The sequence below is a fragment of the Dendrobium catenatum genome, unplaced genomic scaffold (assembly GCF_001605985.2).
Source record: "Dendrobium catenatum unplaced genomic scaffold, ASM160598v2 fragScaff_scaffold_216, whole genome shotgun sequence".
NCBI lineage: Eukaryota > Viridiplantae > Streptophyta > Magnoliopsida > Asparagales > Orchidaceae > Dendrobium > Dendrobium catenatum.
Window position 1 is genome coordinate 52,990 of NW_021318678.1, and position 19,007 is coordinate 71,996.

At 36.1% G+C, this 19,007-nt stretch overlaps 2 protein-coding genes across 2 annotated transcripts; one reads left to right on the forward strand and one right to left on the reverse strand.

Moving 5' to 3' along the window:
* Positions 1-812: 812 nt before the first annotated feature.
* On the forward strand, positions 813-13,310 carry LOC110093117 (glycine-rich RNA-binding protein 4, mitochondrial). Its single transcript, XM_020817905.2, has 5 exons — positions 813-1,020; positions 11,983-12,134; positions 12,226-12,294; positions 12,630-12,736; positions 12,842-13,310. Exons 2-5 carry the CDS (start codon positions 12,005-12,007, stop codon positions 12,956-12,958), a joined length of 423 nt encoding a protein of 140 aa, XP_020673564.1. The 5' UTR covers positions 813-1,020; positions 11,983-12,004; the 3' UTR covers positions 12,959-13,310.
* A 917-nt stretch (positions 13,311-14,227) lies between these two features.
* On the reverse strand, positions 14,228-17,404 carry LOC110093120 (GTP cyclohydrolase 1; the record flags this gene model as incomplete). Its single annotated transcript, XM_020817910.2, is given in 2 exon segments — positions 14,228-15,638; positions 16,684-17,404. Coding segments are annotated over 2 exon segments (1,476 nt in total). The 3' UTR covers positions 14,228-14,379.
* Between the last annotated feature and the right edge of the window lie 1,603 nt (positions 17,405-19,007).

Consider the following 19,007-nt stretch of genomic DNA (forward strand, 5'->3'; position numbering starts at 1 on the left):
ACAACGTCATCCAATCTAGTGCTACTATCCAACCTCTCAATGTCGTGGCGAATGTCATTTGATGTTTTACCAGTGGATTTCGCACTGCCAACGTCAAAAATAATACCCCTACTTGGCATGCCTATCAGTATTGAAACTTCTTCAGTTGAAAATTTAAGAGATCGTCCTTTAATAATAAAACTTTCAGTTTTCATATCCCACTTCGATATTAGCATATGTATGAGTGGAACATTTTGAGGCATAACAGGAAGCCTAAGAAACTGGTTGAGTACCGAGCAGTACCTACCGAGCAGCACGGAGCAGTACCGAGCATAGTAGTTATGCTTGGAACACATCTATACCGAGCTATACCGAGCAGTACCGCTCGGTATACTAGGATACGCTTCAGCACGGAGCAGTACCTAGCATGGAACAGATCGATACCGAGCTATACCGAGCGGTCCGCTCGGTATACTACTCGGATACGCTTCGTAAACCCTACCATATATATATTGAAGAAGTAACTAACCTGAGGCATCGTAAAAGAAAATATGCAGAGCTTGAAACTTCGCAGAAATGGAAGAAGCAGAAGCGCCGGTTGGAGAAGATGAAGTATATCGAAGCGTATGATGACTGAAGTGAAAGACGGTAAGGTTTGTTCGAAAACATAGCCGTTTTTTTCGGGTCCGCGCGATAATATTCGGGTCCGCTGCTCGGGCCATTAGTTTTAAATTTCGCACGTGCCATATATCCAATTATCGTCGGGTCGGGTTTCGGGTAAAATTGCTGCCAGATGTCGCGTTATGAAGGCATAACGAACGTAACGTAGAGATGCGGTGGGAGGAGTCAATAAAAATTCGCAGCCCACAGGCCCACAACAGTCCGATATCTTTCTCTCGTCAAGCTCTGCCTGGCGGCTAAAACCTTGCCATTGTTAGTACTTCGTAAACCCTAACCACGTCCTTGACCGGCATTAACAGATTCCTCTATCGCTCTTGCTTCCGTCTTCTCCCTTCCCCTTCCGACTCCTCTCCAGTCAAGGTACTGTGTTGTTTTATTATTATTATTTTGGCGATTCTCACTCTAATGGTTTTATGTTGTCAAGGAAGCTAGATTGTATATAGTTCTATAGATTTTTGTTCGTTATATTTAATGATTTTATGCTGTCACGGCGGCTAGATTGCTTAAAGTTGAGATTTTACTCCGTTGCAAGTTTTTCCAGCTTACATGCATTCATCATATGCTTAAAACCCTCGCCCTTGCTGGTGTTTCTTAAACCCTAAATGCCCCCTTTTGCCAAATCCCGACTCTCTCTCTACCTCTACATTTCCTCTTATCCCTTGGATCGGCTTCGCTTTCAAATTAAGGTACTTTGTATTATTTTATACTTTTTGTTGTTTCAGAGATTATGGATTTCTTGATCTTTCTTTTTGTTTTTTTGGGTTTCTACTGCCAATGGTAGCCTGATTATAAAATGGTCAAGATTCTGTACGATTTTTTGCGTTTATCACGTTTTTTTGCATAAACGGTTATTGGTACATATACAGTGAGTATCCATTTTGTTGTTTGTGTAAAGTGATGATTGATTAAAAACAATTAAATTACGATGATTTTTGCCAAAAATGGCATGTCCTTTTGGGTACTTGCTGTCTTATGTTGTCATTCAGTGGTGGCTTTCTTCTCTTTCTGGCCTTCATTTTCATCCATAATTCTATTGTTTAAGAGCTGATACTTTGAACATTTTGTTATTATTGATTGATTTTCTATCTTTTTCTTATGGGGTTTATCCTCCTAGCTCAGTTATCATGATGTCATTTTCATCTATTTTAAACTTTGAGGCTTATTGCCTCCATGACTTCCTTGTCACCCTTGAGAAGGGTTCTTTGTTTCTCTTGTTTTTTATGTACTTATGAGGATCCAGTGCATTGCTTGCTTTAGTGACTAGTCAGTATTGATGCTGTTGCGGTGCCGCCATTGACAATAAGCCAGTGGGATATGTACTCGTAATATTGCATAAAGTCATGGAAGAGAAGTTCTTTTGTGCTGCTATATTAAACTGACCAAGGCTTCTTATATATTTGATATTGAAATTATGTTTTTCAATCGGTTGTTCTTTACGCAATGCAATTATATGTCATTTATGGCCTCTGCAAGTTTGGATAGGGTTCATGTCATAATGATTTATCCTTCCTTGGGATTCTTCTTTTATGGTAATTATGCTCTTTTCTATAGGTTTTATTTGCAACTAATAAATATGTTTTTTGTTTTTCTTGTATAGTTAAAGTACTTTTAAGTGTATTTCGAGCGGTTGGAATTCATTACTTAGGAAACTTAATGTATTTGTGCTTTAGTGAGATTTTTAAATTGTCTAATCATTCTACAATGAATTTTCTAAATTATGATCTTGACCTTTTACTATGAATCATTTCTTCAAGCCAATCCATATCTTATTTCATAACCTTTCAAGCAAAAGCAACTATAGTTGTTTGGTCAGCATTATAAGTATTATACTATAAACTAGATATCATTGAAGAACTCCTAGATTTAGGTAACATTAATAATAATATTTTTCTTATTCAAGTAATGTAGATATTACCCAAATAAGATGCTATACAGATTATCTCAATCTTAATTGTTAAAGAAATGATTAGAGCTAGGGAGTCTAGTATCATGATTGGTCATCTTTGATATTATAACATTCTTTTGTCTTTGATATTGCTGTGGAATAACATTGCTAGTTGGATAGCCTTGCCATTTGCATACCATAAAGCAAATGGTCTATATAAAAATCTTTTGTGAACTTTTATACGTTCTTTTGCTTGTTACATATATGTTTTTGTGCTTGAGATTGTGTTTCTACAATATGAACTATGTGATAATTTTTCTTATGTCCTATTTTCTATGAATTAAATGTTGATGATTCACATTCACCTAGAGTTTCTAGTGTCTTCTTCCCGAAACATTGCAAGTATCACATAGTTTCTAATAGCTCATATGCAAGTCATTGGCCTAGATCCCCCCCACTTGTGTGCCGAACAATGTTGGCATGCTCACGTGCATCATTGCCTCACAACAATTGTATCCCCTTGGCATCACATACATGTTTTGGGTAGAGGGGAGATTGTCCCCTCTCCAATCTGCAAGTGCTCCCATTGTGGGTGATGACACCTTTTACAATATTGATTAACCATCTCATTCTATTGTGTTAAAAAAATAGTAGAGTGCAGCCAGACTTCGATCAAGACCTCTTCTAGTTCATCAAATAGTATTGCACTTAAAGGAGATCAACATAGAGATCTTTGTTGGGCTTATTATAGCCAAGGCATATTTTCACCCTCACTTGCTTTTCCTTGCTTCTCTATCAATTTCCTCTAAGAAGGTAAAGTAGTCCCACAATTAAAATCAAGGTTGATTTTAACAATAATGTTATGGGTTGATGCAAAAAATGTCACTTTTGAGACAGAGATATATGGCATTTTGAGAAGCTCATACTTTTTGTAAATGAGTTTTTATTTCCATTTCTATCTGTAATTGCTTGCCCTAGTCGATGCTAGGAGAAGCTGTGAGGAGTAATCGTGTTATAAGTTGAGATGAGGTGATGGGATGTAGGATAAGTTGAGACTAGATGATGGATCACGGGAGAAGGGAGTTATATCGTGATGAATAGCTCTACCTATGCACACTAGAAGTGGAGATGATGGGTTGATCGAAGTCAATCCTTTTCTGCATAACTCTAAAAATGATTAGATTGTTAATTGCAAATAAAATGAATAACTCAAAAATAAAATATAAATTTTATAAAATTGGATGACTGCTCTACCATCCCTTTCTACAAAACTCTAATAATGATTTTTTGGCCATTTTGTATCCCAATGTAGCATATCAGCTGGATATGGTTTAGCATGCATCCTTTGGGATAATGTTGGACTGATAGACTCTTAAGATATTTTCATTACATAAAATCACTAAATCTTTCGACAAAACTCGAAAAATGAAGTTTAGTTTATCTATGATTTGATAGAGTAGGACAAGCTGTGGAAGTCTAATAGTAGTAAGATACAATATTCCAACATAGATTGTGTACTCCGGGCACTGACATTAGGCTAATCCACAATGCCTATTGTTCATCTTATGAACCTAATGTGTTTGCATGTAGAGTTTAAGTTGATTTAAAAAATGCATTCTTACATGAATGCCTTCATATGCATGCTTGGCCTTTCTTTTTGTAATGCAGGATCGTATTGTAAGAGCCTTTTCCTTCATCTTTCAGCCTATCCCTCTTGCATTACATAAAGAGATGAATGATGAGTGTTTAAAATTTGCATTGGTGGAGTTTAATAGCTTTAACTCATCCACAAGACGCAATATCAATTGTCGAGCTTCCTAACTTTTTGCAAGGTTAGGTTGTAAGTCCCATTGTAGTCCTCTTCCCAACGAGTGTAAGTTACAATCCTGCACATGCCATCATTGCATTAGATTTAGGATTGGGCAACACCTCGCGTATTATAAGCCTTGGCTTAAGCGACTTTCTCTGGTTGTTGAAGTGACATATGCCCCACTTTTGTGAGGCATATGGCGGTTGTATTCTTTGCATCATATTGAGATTTCTTATCATTTTATATTTCAATTTGGCATGTACAAAGCTAAATTTTAGCAATTAGATATAGTCGAATAAGGAACCTCCAACTATACTTCTAAATACAAGTATTTATAGCTACACTGCCTGCATAGATTATGCAAAGTAATTATACGAGTATTATAACAAAAATATATAAATCCATAAGTTATTATATATAATTTTGGCATGATATGTTCTATCATATCTCCAAAATGATGTTGGATGTTCAAGAAACATCAATTTTCCCACAAGGAATTAATGATTTTGTCTTGTTATTGCCTTCATAAATGTGTCGATAATATGAAGGTTAGTAAAGATATGATGAAGAGAAATAATATGAGTTAAGTTTTTCAAATCAAATTACAATCCACTTCAATAAGCATTGTGTGCTCATGATAAATAGTATTACCAATAATTTTAATAATATTAGTATTTTCTGCATTGAAAGGAGCGAAGTTATTTTGAAAATGAGGTTTAGATAGAAGTTGACAAAGCTACATAATCTAAAAGAGTTGGCAAATATTGTGTAGTATTCAAACACAACAAAGGATTGCTTCTTACTCTTTCATGAAATCAAAGAATAACGAAGAAACATGTTCCAACATGTGATAGATTGTTCGGTATTAAGATATCTGGTCTAATCAACTTACACTAGATGAAGAGAAGAATTGCTTGGATAGAACAATCCATTGTTAGGTGTCTACAAAGGTATTGAATTATTTGATCAATGACAACTTAATATAAATGATGAGAAGTTTGCTTAAATCGGCTAACCTATTGAAAAATGAAGAAAATATTAAGTCAACTAATGACCAAATAGTTCAGGCGGCCTAAACTATTGAAGTAGGATCAGGAGAAGATCACCTTCCTTGATTCGATTCTTTATATTTACTCATAATCTATGATGGGTCAATACAGATATGAGGAAATTAACACGAGATACATATATTATTAAAAATGTAGGACATTGGCACGCATTGAATATGACATTATGATGTTATATCTTTAAAAATAAAAATAATGTATAATAATCATATAAATTAAAAAAATAGAAAAGAATTCATATATTAATAGATTTATTCTAATTGCTCATAAAATAAGAAATAATTAAATTTTTTTAAGTACCTTAATTTCAATTGAAGAAGAAATAACAATATGATATTATAGATTGTTCACTTAAAACAGAGAAACTTGGTTCTAAAAAAAAACGTTATAAAAAAAAATCATTAAAAAGATAGCATAATAGGAAAAATAAAATTAGTGTTAAGTAGCTATTAAATTATTTAAGTTATTAATTTTAAAGTAAAAAAGAATGGGTGGCTTATCTGAAGTTGTGTAATTAAATTTTTTATTCAAGATATTTGTGTCAGACATGTATACAACAACAACATCAAGCCTTTATCCCACTACGTGTGGTCGGCAAGTGTCAGACATGTATATATTTTTTAATTTCTTTTACTTTGACATATGGATGGCTTATCTAACATGTGTTGGTGCATGTTTGATATTACACGTTTTATTATTACAAAGTGTTGGTGCAACATAGCTTCTAATGTAGTATCCATATGAGAAGCATTTTGATGTCTTACTAATGAATTAAACGCTACATATACTTATGTTAATTCAAAAGAAATGCCATAGATATTAATGTGAAATTCTAAACCTAATAACTAAGTAAAAGCACCAAAATTCATATCAAATATGGCTTGAGGATGTTGCTACAGATGGGTGATAAGTGTCAAATTTGCCCTAATGATAATAATATCATTAGCATAAACTATAATGAGAACATTACCAATAGATGTGCTGCAGAGAAATAAAGTTGAGTCATACTGACTCTACTTAAAGGAGCTAGAAAGCAAAGCTAACCAAAATTATCAAATTCTTCTCGAGGAACTTGTTCCGAACGATATAGAGAGCACTTCAATTTTTATACATTAAAAATGAGGAGGAAAAGCCTAGGTGGGAGAACCACTACCTTTTGAGATCACCATGAAGAAAGGTTTTTTTAAGATCTATTTTGAATGGTCATCCTTGTGAAGTAGCGATGGAGATAAATACTAATTTTGTACTCATTTAGCCACAAGAGCATAATTCATAGTCAACCCCATAATATTATTTGTCACCAAGGGCAACCGATAAGAATAAAGTTTGATCACGTAAACCCATTTACAACTAATGGTTTCAACATTAGGAGCACAATAAATGATATCCCATGTATGATTGCCCTCAAGGGCTTGAATTTCTTCTACCATTGCCTAATGTAACAATCATGTTTAATAACCTCCAAATAATGTGGTGTGGGAATAAAATCCAAGGGAATGCGAAAGATATGCCAATTTGTAGAATGGGTGATTCTGGAAGACCATTAAGGACTACTGGACAAATTCAACAAGCGGGCTCAAGTTGTTAGATCAATTTGGATAGGATTAGATGATGAGAATGACTCAGGAAGTGGCAAAATTGGATATTTTTTGTTCACATACAAATCTAGGATTAAATCATTTAAGACTGGGGTTTAATTCATCAAAATTAGGGATAATATATAACTCCGATAAAGACTCAATTTGAGTAGGAAAGAAAAATTGATTTTCAAAGAAATTAATGTGATAAGAGATATAGGATCCATTAAAGCATGGATTATAACAAATATAATTTTTTAAGGAAAAATGATAAAAAATAGGGGTATCAAAATGGGTATTTAGGTCGTGATCCGGTCGAACCCAGAATTTACCCATGTCCAATTCAGCCGACCAAAACCCGACCTTATTTTTTAAACGGGTCAAAAAATTCAGACCCGAATCCGACCCGCCGAGTTACCAAGTTGACTTAACCCAACCTATGGACCTGCGACAGTGCCAGTGCGAGCTGTGCTGCAGGCTAGGACTGCCTGGCAGGACCGCGCGAGAGCGCGGGTGACAACAACCTAGCAGGTGAGCTCACAAGTGCGAGCATGCTGGCATACACGAGCGGGCGAAGGCGAACCACTTGTCGGTGCTAGGGTGCGTTGAGCGTGACTGAGGCGAGCAGGCAATTGGGGCGAGTGCGTTGTGCTCGAGGCCACGAGCTAGGGGGGACAGCGAGACAGGGGGTTAGGCATGGGTCAATTCGAGTTGATCCCGGGTTATCAAGTTAACCCGAACCTGACCCAATTTATAAATTGGTCCAAAAATAGGACACAAACCTAACCTGCTTCTTTATTTGGTTGTCTCAAACCTGAATTTTCCGTGTCTGATTTGGGTCGGGTTTTTCAGGTCATGTCACTTATTGATAGTTTGATAACTGTAATCAAAATTGTCCCTTAATTATATATGAAGTATCAAAATAGTTCCCAACTATATAAAGGATTTATTTTGTCCCTCAAGACTTTAAAAAAGAACAAAAATAGTCCCATGGTGTGATTATTTTTGTTCATCTTTAAAAAGTTGAAGATCAAAATTATCTTTTAATATAGTTGGAGATTATTTTGGTCTTTTATAAAGAGCAATGATTCTCAATTTTTGTAACAAGTATTATAACCCAGAAACACACATTTAGTAAATTGAGCAAAAAGATTATGGCGTTCATGGGATTGTAGATATATACAATCAAAACTACGCATATCAAAGTAATTGGGATGCGTATGAAAAAGACAATAATAAGGATATTCAATGTTTTTGCCCAAGACTTGAACTTGGAATTTAGATGGATCTTAAGATTCAAGTTACAAGTTCTAACAACATCAAATATTTGACAATTCTTAGGTTCAATAACATCATTTTGTTAAGGTGTATGGGAACATGATCATTTGGAAACGATTTCCTTTTTCCGGAGAAAATCTTGGAAATTGAGTCACGTATGTTTACCTCCAGATCATATATTAAAATTTGGATATTGGAGGAGAATTAATTTCCGAAATATGTTATACATTTCTTAAAGAGAGATAATACTTCAAATTTATAATTAAGAAAATATACCAAATTATACTAATATAATCATCAATGGATGCCACAAAATTTATATAATTGTCGTGTGATATAATAGGAGTAATGCCCTAGACATCACTATGAATTAAGTTAAAATAATTCTAATACAACTACCATGTGATGAAAAAAGGAAGAAACGTACTCTTCTTGATTTTATAGATTTAGCAAACAAAAGAAGGATTAGAGGAAATTTGGTCTTTGTTATTAAAAAATTAGAGTTTATTTATTTAGATAAAACAATATAATTATGATGAATTAAATGTTTGTGAGATAGGTCACCCTTTGGGTTGGACACAGAGACGACATTAGGAGTATAAAAAATGCAAAGAAAATAATTATCTAGCTTTTAACCCCTTCATAATTACCATCCCCTTTCACCCGATCCTGCACAATACGACCATCACGAGAAAATCAAATATCACAGTTATTATCAACTAACTCTCCAACTTAAATAAAGCTATTAGAAAGCTTAGGTGATACAAGGCTATCATTATTAATAGTAGAGTTAATGTCCCCATTAGTATGAATATGTAACTTCCATTGACAATATGATAGAGGATGAACCATGATATGAACTAACATTTTAAAGAATATGCGAGGAGCTACCTAGCTAGTCTTATGATTAGATGTTCACAGGTTTAGATAAAGTCGGTAATCTGTACCTTTTAGCCCTACGATTGATAGGGCTTTAATAATCTTATGCTGAATTATTTCAAGAGTAAGACTTAATTCGTCCATACTTGTGAAACCAATGGCCGAATCACTAACAATTGTTTATTTAGTATTAGATTGGCAATTTTGGTGGCAAGTATGACATTTTTTAATGATGTGCCTAGGCTTGTTATAATAATTACCTTTTTTAGCACAATTAGGAGCCATATGTTCGTTTTCTTGCAAAAGAAGCACTGAACGTGTTGCTTATATTATTATTTACAGTTCCCATGGGTTGCATAAGCAATATCATTCTGGTGTATTTTTGTTGTTGAAAAATGGCTTGTCTAGCAATATCCTCTTTGAGAGTAATTCTTTGAAGCATAGGTAAAGGAGAATGATTATGATTCAGCAAATTGGAATGAATAGTCTCAAATTAAAGATAAAGTTTCATAAAAAATTGATATCTCTTGCTTTGTGTTTGAACCTCTATGTAGCAAAAAGGGACTCATTAGATACTTTAGTAGAGACCATGTGATAAATTCAGTCCTTAAAATGAAATCTATAGAAATAATCTTGAATGGAGATATTGCTTTAGTAATCTCATATTCTAGCTAGAAACTTTTGCATCCATTTTCTTAATTATAAACATTTCATAAATATTCTCTCATATCTTTCATTATCTTATATAACCCTAGATTATGAACAATCCTGATCAACCAATCAGAAATCTAAAAAAATTGTCATTATCCTTGTTTCCTTGATTTGCCTTTGAAGCAATTTAGCGAGTTCAGTAGAAGCTAGATCACTACGATCAGTGTGGCCATGGAGTTCTTTATCCATGACAAGTCGTTGAAAATGAAAGTCTCAGACAGAAATTTTTATTAGTGTCGTATGTTGAAAATTTCTAAGTTGATTACCATGATTTATAGAAAGAAATCACCATGTGTATCGAGAAAAGAGAATAATTGAATTGGTAAGTTGATGTGTTGTGAAATTCTACCCCAATTGGGATAGAGTCGTGTACTCGAGTATTTAAGAGATGAATGTTGAAGGAAGTTGAAAGGCACTCAAGAAAGGGATGTTGGGTCGCTATTGAGGATGAGAGTCAAATGTTGGAAGATGAGGAGATGAACAAGAGGGAGATTGTTGCACATGAGAGTTGTGTTCTCTTGAGTTTTAAGGATAACAGTGAAGGATGATGAGAAGGTGCACGTGAAGGGGAGATCATTCTCAAGGACGAGAATTGAATGATGGAAGATTACTAATTGTGCTTGGGAGGGAGATCTTGTAAACGGAAAAAAATGAGGTATGCTTGTTAAAGGATGACAAGATAGCAGTGCATGAAAGGGAGATCTCTTCATTGTGGAGGACGAGAGCTGCCTGAAGAGAGATCATGAACTACTATGTCACTTGATGTAAAGGATTTCATATTCGATGAAATGAAGAGATGGCATCATCTCAATCAGATTGCTTTTCTTTAAATTGAGATTTCTTATCATTATATCCAAAATAGTTTATGTTACAAGGTTGAAATTCAACAGTCAGAACAATCAAGGTTTGGCCAAATAAGGAACCTACATTATTATTTTTAAATACAAATATTTAAAGCTACATTGTTTATTACTTCAATTCTACAACAATAATAACACAAGATTTACAACAATAATACAGGAGTCTTGATGTAATTATGGCTATTTTTTGTATGATGTGTGCTGTGATATATCCAACTTATAATATATATACTCCAAGGGTATTGTGAGTTTATAATAAACCCCCTTTATCTTCAATCTTTTATGCAAGTCCTCTTATTAGGGTGTTATTGGTCCTTTCTGGGCAATTACCTCTGGTTTTTCGAGTTGGGTGTCCTATTCCGTATCTTTCCTTCCAAATTGGGAGACCTATCCTTGCATAACACTCACAGAAAGCTTTATTTCCATTTCCCACTTCCACTCTAGTTGTGATTCGGATTTTTTCAGGGATCTCTAATGATTTGGAGTTCCATGATACATGCTAAATACTACCTATAGGTCTTCATCAAAACTTTTTGCTGGTGGTAAGTTAACATTCCATGTGCTTACTTCAAGCGTACCAAACTATTTCAGTGTGATTAGATTGATTTTTGGCTTACTATTGATGATTTGGAGTTCTCTGATGCCCCATCATTTCTTATTGTTTCTTGCCCATCCGTGTAACTCACTTGGCCGTACCTATGGCTATGGTGGAATTGCAAGTTCCAATCATTCCCCCCAGAGTGTTCGCTTGCAAAGTTTACCTTTTTTCTTCAATCTACAAGCTTCTCATGGGAAGATCCCCTTTTTTTTGCCCTTGCATTTGTTGGCCTCCCCCTGGCTGGAATTATTTGTGGAAAAGTAGGCTAACTCTTCTTGATTTGAACAACCAATCTTCTTGTGATTTTATTCTGTCGCAATTCATGGAACCTTCATGGTGCTTTTTGGGCCCAAAGAGCTTTCTGGGCCTGAGGCGACTTGATGTGGACTTGATTTGGGCTTGTAATTTAGTTGGATCATTTTGATGCTGGAGCCTTTTGGATCAGTTGATTTTGTATTTTCATCTTTGTGAAGCCGAGGCTTTTAGTTTTTACTTTTGCCTTATTGATGATAATATTGAATCTAAAGGACCTTGTCATTGGCTTCTTTTTGTTAATACAAATAAATTATAGCGTATTAATAGTTACCAATTTCTGAAAACGTATAAAGGGCTTTGTTATGTATTTTAACGCCCTGCACTGGTCCATTTTATTTGCAGATTGAAGGGTCGGTTATATAAAATGGCATTTTGCAACAAGCTTTGTGGCTTAATTCGGCAAGGCGTTTCAAATTCATTGACTACACCAGCTCCCATGACACATATGCTCAATGCTTCCCGCTATATGTCATCATCAAAACTTTTTGTTGGTGGTAAGTTACCATTCCATATGCCACCTCAAGCGTACCAAACTATTTCAGTTTGATTGGATTGATTCGTGGGTTTACTATTGATGACTATCAGGTCTCTCTTATGGCACGGATGACATGTCACTTAAGGAGGCATTCAACTGCTTTGGGACAGTTGTTGAAGGTTTGTTGGAAATAGTATTATTTCTTGCTTGCTGCGCACTCAGAACGCAGAACATTAGAACTTAGGCTTCGTTTGGGATGGTTCTCTTCTGCTTCTTAAAGCGACTTTTTAGTATAAAAATTAAATTTTTTTAACAAGAAAGCCGCTTTAGGAAGCAGTAAATAAGCCGCCCCAAACGAAGCATTAGTTTAGTCCCATTAATCTGATTTGATTTTAATCAGAGTCTAACAATATGTTCTTTCACGCTTGCACTTTCACATTTTAGTGACTAACATAGATATATTAATGCACATGGAACTCCCACTTGTTGAGCTACTTTGTTGTATATGTTACAGCAAAGGTCATCACTGATAGAGATTCTGGAAGGTCCAAAGGCTTTGGTTTTGTAAGCTTTGAAGATTCTGAGTCTGCTAAAAGTGCTGTTTCAAGCATGGATGGCCAGGTTCTGCCCACCCTCTCTCTCTCTCTCTCTCTCTCTCTCTCTCTCTCTCTCTCGCGCGCGCACGCTCTCTCGCTCTCTCTCTGAATGTGTGCTTACCTTTGCCAGGAGCTGCATGGTCGAAACATTCGTGTGAGCTTTGCAAACGATAGACCTTCTGGCGGGTTTCGCGGGGGCTATGGCGGCGGGGCAGGTGGATTTGGTGGCTCAGGTGGTTATCAATAAGAAGTTGGTTCTAGGATTGGCAAGCCAGCCAAGATGGATGGCGATGGAAGTTCAGGTAGCAAAATCTTGTTCTAGTTTTCATCAACATTTCTGTTCGTGTATCAGTTTTATTTCTCTTATCTGCAAACTTCTCTCTATTATTTCTCCTAAGTCAGCTTTTCTTTTTCTGGATTAAAATTGAGCGTAAAAATCGTATCTTAGCTAACATTACAATGTTGTAATCGTCTTTTTAGTCCGTTGTGGTTATGATTGTAAGTGTGGTGTTAAAAATTATCATTATATATGAATGTTCTTTGTACTGCATAACCAGTCTTGTATAATTTTTTATATTTGCAAGTTTTGGAAAACAAAAGTGTTTGTTAAGATTTGCAAATTGCATATTTAGAGGGGATGGTTGAGTAAATTGCAAGATGCTGAACAATGCTTTCTGACTTCCAGTCAAGATTGGCTGTTTGGTTGGTGAAGGAAATGGAAGCCTCGCAAGTGGCTACTTGCTCTGATGTCCAGATTTCTTATATTGCAATTTATGCCAAACTGATTTCAAAACAACCCAAAAATTCTGCTGCATATGATCAATGGTATCGACGATCAGGGGTCTGAGTGAGTCAAGTTGACTCGTGAGTCAGTTTGAGTTTATCTCGATAAATGACTCGTAACTCATAAGTCGTGCTTGTTTAGCTAACTTGTGAGTCAAGTTTGAGTCGGCTCGAATCGTTTACAAAGTAAAATATTAATATAGAATTTTAAGTATAAAAAGTTATCAAAAATATTTAAAATTTTATTTTATTTTGTAATATTAAAGTGGTTTTTTAAATCATTTTGTTATAATAATTTATAGAATCATAATAATTTTCTCTTTGAGCTGGTAAGTACTCACATGATAAAGTTCAAGTTATATTGATTAATTAAACAAATTAAAGCAAGCTGTGACTGGGTGTTTATATATTTTTCTTTTGAACTTGTACTGTAATATAACTAAATTTTTTCATATATATTAATATAGCCTTCAATTTTTTATAATTTTTGATGTATCATGAATGTTCTTGTTATTATTTTTTTAACATATAACTCAAGTTCGAGCTCCTGATTTAACTGACGAGCTCAAGAGCTTGACTCATTTACACCTCTAGTATTAACCTTTTTCTAGGCTAATCATAACTAATTAATAATGTTTTATAAAAATAGAGACTGCCACATATTCAAGAAAGAATACTTAACCTTATACTAAAAAATGACTCATGGACAGAAATTGAACTAATACAAGATGTGTAAAGAGATGCAACAAAGATCATCAAGGAATATAACATTAGAAGCTTCAAATCTCTTCAAATCGGATACACAGATTCAATAGATTTCTAAAAGGAGAGAAGCAAATCAAATGCAACATATCAAGATTTTGAAGGTGCAAGGAAGAAAGAAAATCAAGGCCCAACAGCAGCAGTAACCTTAGATATGGCTTCCAGAAATAAAGCCTTGGCTGTGATATCTGTGGAGAACTGACCCATCACAGCAATTGTTGCTGTGCTGCTTCCGACCTTCTCGATCCCTCTTGATACCATACAAATATGATTTGCTTCCAAAACAACCATTACTCCCCTTCCAAGAACGGAATATACAGCTTCTGCTATCTGTCTTGTAAGCCTCTCTTGCACTTGAAGCTTACAGCCATAGAAATGAACCATTGTTTGCAAAGAAGATCTATCAATGTCTTTCTTTTCTTCATCATGGAAGTAGCCAATATGCACTACACCATGGAATGGGAGGAGATGGTGCTCACATTGGGCACAGAAGGGTAAATTGAGCTCTGAATTTATCTCATTCTCCCTGTGAATATAACCATTTGAACTTTTATGCGAGTTAATAGCATTGAGAAGAAAACCATTTTGCCTGATATCTATATTGGATCTACTGAAGTTCATCAGCCAATGCACATAGCGATATGGAGTACCAACAAGCTCTTTTCTTGAGGGGTCTTCTCCAAGTGATAGAATAATTGAAGCCACTGCTGCTACCATGGAAGTATGAGAAACAACTGGCTTGGAAAAAATTCTGCCATTTAGCAAATTATTCCTCATCATGTCATCATTGGATTCGGGCACATCAAGAGACCTTAACAGACACCAAGAGTGAATTGAACAACCTGTATTGCTGAGATCAAAGTTTGCTCCACTAAATTGTAAAAGAGTATGAAAATCATCACTGAAAGAACTTTTCTTTTGCTCAAAAACCCCAGTACTGGAACAAACTGAGGTATGCACCCAACCTTGCATGCTAGATCTAGATGGATGTCTTGGGAGATTCAGATTAATGCACTTCAAAACTTTAGGGAACTGGATGTGCCAACATTGAAGGGCAACGGAAACACCAGCTGGTCTGATACTATTCTGTAGAGCCTGACAGATTTCATCAGCGAGTCTTTGTGGTTCTTGAAGCCTTTTAGCATAAACATCAGCTACCCTGGAAAGCTTGCTAAGTCCTACAACTCTTTGTCCTGAAGGAATATAACCTACGTGACATTTGATGCTGAATGGAAGCAGGCAAGACTCACAATAAGAGAATAGATTGATGTCTCGAACTACCACCAGACCACCATCACCTCCTGCATGACCTATTCCATTGTTCAATCCAGCTTCAGGAAAAAAGGCACCTTGTACTATGTCTTCCACTTTCTGTCTGTAACCTACAAAAGCATCAACGAATTCATTATTTCCTTGTACAAACAAAAACAAAGTTTATAATCCCATTTCTAGATTTCTTAATATTTATATATAAATATATAATAAATAAAATATAGCTCCCATAGCTTTAATGATCATTAAAGACAACTTAGGACCATAAAAGTTAGTTGATGTTAAGGCACTAAGAAAAGGGAAATGACAAAATGACAATAAGAGAACAATGATAAAACATAAATGTGAAAACAATATGTGCCAATAATATTAGATGGTCTAAAACAATAAAATCTCTAGGCTATATAAATCCTCATTCCCCTTTCATGCTTGTTGAATGTACAATGAGGCATTTACTCCATTTTGCACACACTTTTTTGCACACATTCTAATTAAGTGGATTTTTTTTTCCTACCACTTTCCTTTCTAATTATTCCGAATCAATTTTAACAATTCATCTTATTTGCTCATTTCTCCCCCGCTGTTCTACATATGCATCACCTAAATCTAATTTCCTCTATATTAAATCCAACATCTTCAAATCCCACCTTCTCTTGAATAAAGTCATTCTCACTTTCACATTCAACTTGGCTCTCAATAATTTTTTATCAACCAACACTCAGATCCATATAGCATAATTGATTTGATTGCAGATTTATAGAACTTAGAGCTAATTACTAACATTATTTAGTAAAGTACAGTGATTAGAGTCATTCATACTTGATCTTCGTGCATACAAATTAACCAAATCCGTTTGTGTGTAAGAAAGACAGAAGATCAGAGAAATGGGTTGAAAAACCAAAATTAAAATTTCGAAGCTTTATAACAATAAATATGATTTGGTAAAAAGAGAAAAATGATTAACAATAAATATGATTTGGTAAAAAGAGAAAAATGGGTTGAAAAACAATCGCATGGAAACCGATAAAAGCGAAGTGCAAGTAGTACGAAAAACAACAAATAGAAATCCATATAAAAATCTCATCTTTCAATCAAAATCGAACGGATCCAACACGACAGCTACCAACAGATTTAGAAAAGCAAGACGAGCAATACCTCTTGTGCCCTCCCTGAAAGCCTTGGCCACGCGAATCGGCGTCTTCCTTAGCCCCTCCCTCTCAGAATCCTCCCCTAACCCCATTAAAAGGACTCTCACAGCATTCTCCATTGTTCCCATCGCAGGCCCTCCCGCTCCTTCGCCGACAGTGTTATCGGACACCTCTGGATCGAACCGTCCTTCCTCAAGCGCACCCATCTCTTCTTCCCTCGACATGAAAACAGATTTAGCAAGAGAGAGAGAGAGAGAGTGAAGAGAATAGTTGGCAATGAGAACCGCACCACAACGAAGCAGATATATATATCTGGGACACTATTTGGTGCGAAGTACGGATCCATGCATGGAAAGTGAAAAAGCACATGAGTGAACAGCAGTGGTGATCAGTGATTTTACTGATGGCAACCACAAAGTCTGGATCCAAATTCTGCTCGTAATAATCTTCCCAGAAAAAAGAGGAAGATTTTGATGAGCAATAGAGAGATGTATGGTCTTAAAGAGCGCGGTTCCCCGCTGTTTAAAGCGAAGGGTCGCAGACGGACTGGATTCCACTGATAATTGTCGAAGAGCAAGATGATTCCGCATTATGGAAATTAGAGGAGAGAGAAAGAGTTGAAAGAGAGCGGGAGAAAAGGAGAATGGTTGGAGGACCGCCGCCTGCGTCAAAGAAGAGATTTTTGGCGTGGGGAGGTGTGAAAGGTGGGAGATTAGACCGATTACAGATCGCAGTTAGTGCGTGGGCGATGGGGACGTTTGGGGTTGGCTGTGCTTCAGAAATAAGATGCCGGACGCGCGCGGTGGTTGAGCAAAGGGGATTCAGAAATATTATGTGTAGACGTCAAATATAATTCATAGTTCGAAGATCAATTAAAATATAATATATAAGCAGAATTAAGTGCGGTATCGAGCTGCGGCATCGAACCGTGATACGAAGATGTAAGAGTGCGGTACCAAGTGCGGTACCGAGCTGCGGTACCAAGCCATGATACAGAGCGGGAGACGATATGACATATTTTGATTGGTCTCTAGACATTATTCGTTGCCCCCCAAAATAATTTGCCCAGCCTCACTGCTCCCATTCGATCGCTCAACCGGCAAAAAAAGAAAAAAAATGCTATTTGTACGCTGCAGTAGTGGTGATCAAATTGATGTCATTCACTTCAATTGTAATTGAATTTGGGTTAACATTTAATTTGTTTGAACTGATTGAATTTTTTATTTTAACTTATAATAAATTGAAAAAGAACTTACATATATATTATATAATATTTATTTATAAATAGTCTCAATTATATATATAAATTCATTTTTTATTTTTAATAATTTAAATTAATGATTATTTTGTTATAAATTTGTTGAGGGCTAATATTTTTGTGGCGGTATAGTAAGAGAACTTTTTATCTTATAGATGCTAGAATATCCAGCACACAAATAAATAATTGATAGAGCAAAGAAATGTTAGAACTTTTTTATGTGAAAAACAAAAAAAGAAAAAAATAATGGGGTCTTGCCTAGGTGAGAAGATTTCTCTATACTTTAATAGTTACAATGCTTGTCATGTCTCTTAATTTGGAGACGAAGAAATTAAAATAATTTGAAGAGTTGATCGTGCATCATATGTGTACTAGAGAGTTTGTAATGACTGTAATTGGATGACGAAGGTTCGAAGTCTTGATAGCAGCGGCCAGAAGAAGGTTCAATAGAGGTCGATAGTTGGGCGGAGGTTTAGCCGCGATTAGCGGTTGGGTGGAGGTCTAATGGTGATCGTGATCGAGCGGTGATCTGGCGATGACTAGTGACCAAGTAGAGATCTGACTACAGTTAGAGGTTGGGCAGTAGTTCGTTCGCAAAGCGGAGGTCTGACAGTTGTAAGCGGCCATGCGGAGGTCCGACGACAATCGGAGGCCGAACATGATGTTCGACAAATATCGATAGTGATCGGCAACAGAGTAGAGATCCAACAATGATAAGCTGGCGACAATAAGATGGTGGTCGACGATCGGCCTGAGATCCGACTGTGGTAGGTGACCAGGCGAACGTTTGATAGAGACCAGACGTTTGACGATGGTCGGCGATTGGGAGGAGGTCGGAAAGTGGGAGGCGGCCGAGCGGAGGTTCGATGATGGTTGGAGGCTGGGTGGTGGTTTGACATTCGAGCAGAGGTCTTGGAGTGGTAGGCAGTCGGGCGGATCTCCAGTGACGGTAGTAGGCCATGCAACGTTCTAGTGGCAGTTGGCAACAAGGTGGAGGTTCGACGGTGGTAGGCAGTCAGACAGAGGTCCGTTGATGTTCAGAGAACGGGCAGTGGTCCAATGGCGATTAGTGG

Coding starts and splice junctions, on each gene's coding strand:
- LOC110093117 (XM_020817905.2), top strand. CDS start 12,005: ATGGCATTTTGCAACAAGCTTTGTGGCTTAATTCGGCAAGGCGTTTCA. Junction 12,135..12,225: donor ATCAAAACTTTTTGTTGGTG/GTAAGTTACCAT, acceptor GATGACTATCAG/GTCTCTCTTATGGCACGGAT. Junction 12,737..12,841: donor TTTCAAGCATGGATGGCCAG/GTTCTGCCCACC, acceptor TACCTTTGCCAG/GAGCTGCATGGTCGAAACAT.